The sequence below is a fragment of the Myotis davidii genome, unplaced genomic scaffold (assembly GCF_000327345.1).
Source record: "Myotis davidii unplaced genomic scaffold, ASM32734v1 scaffold233, whole genome shotgun sequence".
Lineage (NCBI taxonomy): Eukaryota > Metazoa > Chordata > Mammalia > Chiroptera > Vespertilionidae > Myotis > Myotis davidii.
This window is the reverse complement of record NW_006285917.1, coordinates 1,913,208-1,918,034: the sequence shown is the minus strand read 5'-3', so window position 1 is coordinate 1,918,034 and position 4,827 is coordinate 1,913,208. Positions and strand designations below refer to the sequence as shown.

General features: G+C 51.6%; 1 protein-coding gene and 1 pseudogene across 1 annotated transcript in view; one reads left to right on the top strand and one right to left on the bottom strand.

Moving 5' to 3' along the window:
- LOC102760318 (keratin, type II cytoskeletal 73) overlaps positions 1-1,044 on the bottom strand; it is a 9,622-nt gene extending 8,578 nt beyond the window's left edge. Inside the window, exon 1 of the mRNA XM_006757041.1 lies at positions 571-1,044. Within this exon, the coding sequence (XP_006757104.1) occupies positions 571-1,017 (447 nt within the window). The 5' untranslated portion in view covers positions 1,018-1,044. The remainder of the gene's footprint in view (positions 1-570) is intronic.
- Positions 1,045-3,050: 2,006 nt separating this feature from the next.
- Positions 3,051-4,551, top strand: LOC102754493 (annotated as a pseudogene).
- The last annotated feature ends 276 nt before the right edge of the window (positions 4,552-4,827 follow it).

Genomic DNA, 4,827 nt, shown 5'->3' with positions numbered 1-4,827 from the left:
CAGGCATGAAGTGGAGCCTGAGAATGTGCATTTCTAATCAGTCCCCAGGTGAAGCTGATGCTGCCAGTTCAGGGACCATTTTTGGGAACCTCTACTCCATTGCACTACTAATTCCCAGGTGCCTCGCCCTGGGGCCCGCATGTCCATTTGGTTGTATTACAGGCTCTGAGTCGATCTTTTGACCAGTGTCTGAGCTGGTCTGGGTCCCCTAAGAGGATGAGCTAGGCCCTATGGCATTCTAGACATCCTAGGCTGCCATGGACCTCTCCATTGTCTGACTTCTAAGATTCACATGCCATCACTCTCCTACTTCTCAAAGCGTGCCACTGTCCCTGCCTCCAGGAGACCTTCCCTGACTAAGCTCTTGAACTCCTCCTGCCCCTCTGGCCACTCTGACCTCTCAACACTGATGTCCAGGATTAGTCCAGTTCCTCCCTGCCCAGTCCTCGGCGGTGTCTGCATCCTGGGAAAGTGGCCTGTCTTTCTCTGCCTCAGACTGGGAGCTCCCAAGGACAGTGAAGGTGGAAGAACAAAGGGGCTCTACTTTCTGCTTTCTCCAGAAAGTCCCACCTTGTCGATGAAGGAGGCGAACTTGTTGTTCAGAGTCTTGATCTGCTCCCGCTCCTGGGCACGCACTTTCTGGATCTCAGGGTCCAGCTCCACATTGAGGGGAGCCAGGAGGCTCTTGTTGACTGTGACCTGAGAGATGCCCCCTGGAGGGCAAACAGATGGACATGCGGGCCCCAGGGCCACACTGCCAAACATGCTGCCAGCAAAACCGCTGGCCCGGCCCCGGCCAAATCCATAGCCCCCTGTTCGCCCACTGCCACTGGTCACATTGTAGGAGATGCTCCGGGAGCCCCCCAGGCTGTAGAGGCTCCGGCTCCCAAAGCCCCCACTGATCCCTTTAACCCCTGCCCGGTAGGAAGGCGAACTGCCCCCTGAGAGCACAGCGGAGCAGCCACTGAAGCCCCCCTTAGCAGCAGCTCCCGACTTGTAGGTGAATTGGCGGCTCATGCTAGAAAATCCAGAGAGCTGGAATAAGAAGCTAATCCTTAGCTGAGATGCAACTCACAAGCCTAAGATCTTGGTCTCCCCCTTTATAGGGCTCAAAAGGGAGCCACTGCCCTAATTTGTGGGTTTAGTTTGCCTGGGAGCAAGAAATCATTTTCTCCCAGCAAAATCAGAGATGCCACGTAAATAACTTGAAAAGCTCCAAAGTGATGGGCTTGCAAGCCTTGCTCATGTAATTTTAGTCTTATCTAATCAACCTGGGCTATTTAGCCTGGCCAAATTATCCCTAGAAAGATCTTGGCTGGGAGGTTTGTCACAGACTCAGTTGCCCTTTCCCAGGGAGTGGGAAGAGGAGGGGTGGATTGCAGAGGTGCAGAGGGGAGACCTTTAATTGACAGTGTCATCTGTGAGAGATCTCACGACTGTACCAGCCATCAGATGGGCTTCTTCAGGGACCGCTTTTATGTGGTTAGGAGGAGACTCCATGACCAAGCTTCCCAGGGTTCCTAGAGATAGTTCTCATGGTGGCCAGGACGATGGGTGATGAGCGAGGACTAAAAATTCAACCCAGCCCTCTGGCTGCCAGCCCCTGTTGTGGCCTCTCAGGCACATCTCCTGCTCTCTGTGCTGGTCAGGCTGCCCTGCACACACTAACTTTGCCCCTGCCTCTCCCACAGCCCTCACCCTTGACCTTGAAGTAATGGTATTGCCACCATTTCTGGTGGGTGACACTGGTGCAGTGCTTTACAGCATCTTTTTTAAAAAAAAAAAAAAAAAAAAAAAAAAAGCTCCTGAGGAGGTGGCCTGTCTTCCTCTGCCTCAACTGGGAGCCCCCAAGGACAGTGAAGGTGGGAGAATGAAGGAACTCTACATTTGGCTTTCTCCAGAAAGTCCCACCTTGTGTGAAGCTCACTTAACCCACTTGACCTGGGGAGGACCTTGATGATCCACATTTCACAAATGGGAAAACCAAGGCTCAGCTAGTTGAAGACAGCGAACATTTCATGAGCTCTTTCTCTGTAAGCATCTCAAAGGATACAAATTTCCCACAAAACCTAGGTCCAGCCTTGAGGATTCCCTTGGATGGTCTCTGTCTCCACATTCAGAGGGGCCTTACCATGCAGGCCTTACTTGTCTGGCCAAACAGACAGAGGCATTCACCTCCTCAGTCATTCATCCATCCACTCATTTAACAAACTTTGGTTGAGGTCTGACTCTGTCCAGGGTACTATGCTACGGTCTACAGCCAGTTCACTGTCCCTCAGACCGTTGGAGGGCCGGACTATAGTTTAAAAAAAAACTATGAACAAATTCCTATGCACACTGCACATATCTTATTTTGAAGTAAAAAAAAACAAAACGGGAACAAATACAATATTTGTATTTGCATGTGACCCGCGGGCCTTAGTTTGAGGACCCCTGGTCTAGGGTCATAAATTACAAGACAGTAACCTAGTTTACAATTCTAGGATGAGGGAAGACACTTAAATTTCATTAGATCCTTGACATTACCAAAGTATTCACAATTCCCCAAACCCAAATATATTCATAGTACATAATTTCCTCCATAAAAAATGCAATTACTTCACTAGCCAGAGTGCTTGAATGGACAGCTATCCAATCCCTCTTGTCTATTTCTGTGCAGAGATGATGGCCCCATCCTGTAGTATCCTAATATATAAAAAGCCAGGGGCCATCATGACCAAAATGACCAGATGGATGATTGAACAGCAGGCTCCATTGATCAGGGGATGGCTAATAGGGGAACCGGGCTCCCTCAGGCTCTGATGAATCCGTGGCATGGCGACTGGTGAGTGGGGCAGGTGGAAGGCAGACCACTTGGTCCCTCCTTCCGGCCCTTAGACTCCAATCAATCAGTGGCAGAGGTGGGGCGAAACTGGGGACTGGCTCCCTTAATAGCGCTGCAGGTTCAATGTCCAGAGGACAGGACCGGCACCAACAGACCAGCGCTGCTGGCCTCTTGCAACTCAGCCTCAGGCACTGCGGCTGCTTCCCCTCCCTAGACACTCCACAAGGAAGAAAGGATACCACCAGCAGCACCAGGGGTGACCAGTGGTGACTGCTCTCCTCATGCTTCCTCTAGGTCACTCGAGCCGGGCCCCCATCCACCCCACTCCAGATGAAGTGTGAGCACTGCACACGGAAGGAATGTAGTAAAAAAAAACAAAAACTGATGACCAAGAGAATGCTGCAGTCAACATTCGGAGTCCAACTCAGGAAAACGGAGAGAAGGGAGAATTCCATAAGTTGGCTGATGCCAAGATATTTCTGAGTGACAGTTGTGTGGCTGCAGAGGAAGGAGTCCAAGTTTCTCAACAGAACACCAAGGACTTCTTCCATGTTCTGAACCTTAATAAGAAATGTGACACCTCACAGCACAAGGTGCTGGCAGTGTCTGTGTGTCTGTGTATCCTCAGTCCCTGCCTTATTTTGCTGCTAAATTCAGCCTCAGTGTCACTGATGAATCCAAAAGGCTCTGCAGCTTCCTCAAAAGCCTTGGGGCACACTGTCTTTGACATGAAGATAGCTGCGGACTTCAGCATCCTGGAGAGTTAAAAGGAATCTGTGCGTCGGTACTGCCAGCACCATGAGGAAGAGCCCCGGCTACCCATGCTGACCTCCGCCTGCCCCGGCTGGGACCGATATGCAGAGCACATGCTGGGTCACCCCATCACCCTCCATCTCTTCACGGCCAAGTCTCCCAAGCAGATCATGGGCTCTGTGGTGAAGGATTACTTCGCCAGCCAGCAGAACCTGTCCCCAGACAAGATTTCCCACATCATTGTGGCTTCCTGTTATGACGAGAAACTGGAGGCCCTTTGAGAAGATGTTCCCACACCTTTACATAGTCCCCAGGGTGCTGCCTGCATGTTAACCTGAGGTGAAACTGTCCAGATAATGGAGCAAAGTGACTTCACCTCGAATGACGCCGTCGTGGACACTCTGTTTGGAGACATGAAGGAGGAGGAAGTGAGGCACCACAAGGGTACCAGCTCCGACGGATACATGGGGCACATCTTTAAGCACATGGTCAAGGAGCTGTTCAATGAGGACATGGGGGTGCTTACCTACCGCATCCTGAGGAACAAAGACTTCCGGGAGGTCACCCTTGAAAGGGACGGAGAGGTTCTGCTATGCTTTTGGGACTGGCTTTCAAAACATCCAGAAGTGGTCCTGAAGCTGTAGAGGGGCAAGTTCCCCTGCCCCTTCATGGAGGTCCTGGCCTGCAGCGGGGATGCCTAAGTGGCAGAGGTCAGGCCCAGGTGAGGAGGGCATGCAGACAGGGAACTGCTGCAGCAGGTGGAAGGCATCTACCCTGCCATCCCGTTGTGGCCCCCAGAGACCAATGCCCATGTGCAGGTGCTGTACCAGGAGTGGCTGGGGGCTGTGGTGGTGGTGGGGGGCGCTCCCTCTGGGCCCAGGCAGCCCTGCACACTGCCTAGCAGGGCCCAGGGCAGCCTGCCAGGACATCAAGTGGTTAAGGTGCAGCAAATGCCTGGCCTGCAGGCCACCTGAGGAGGGGTGTCAGATGTGTGAAGGAAAGGTTTATCATCTCTGTCATCGCTTTGGTTTTCAGAATTCCCTGCTCCCCATCTGTCGGCCCCCTCCCTCTGAGGGGTGTTTTCGTCATCACATGAGGGCAACTGGAATATTATATCTTGAGAGGATTGCCCCAATGTACATACATATCCTTTCATCCGGTGATGAAAAAATCCCAAAGAACAAGAATGAAGACAGACTACTGTCCTTTAGGCTTAAAAAAAAAAAAAAAAAAAAAAACCTGAAGCTGTC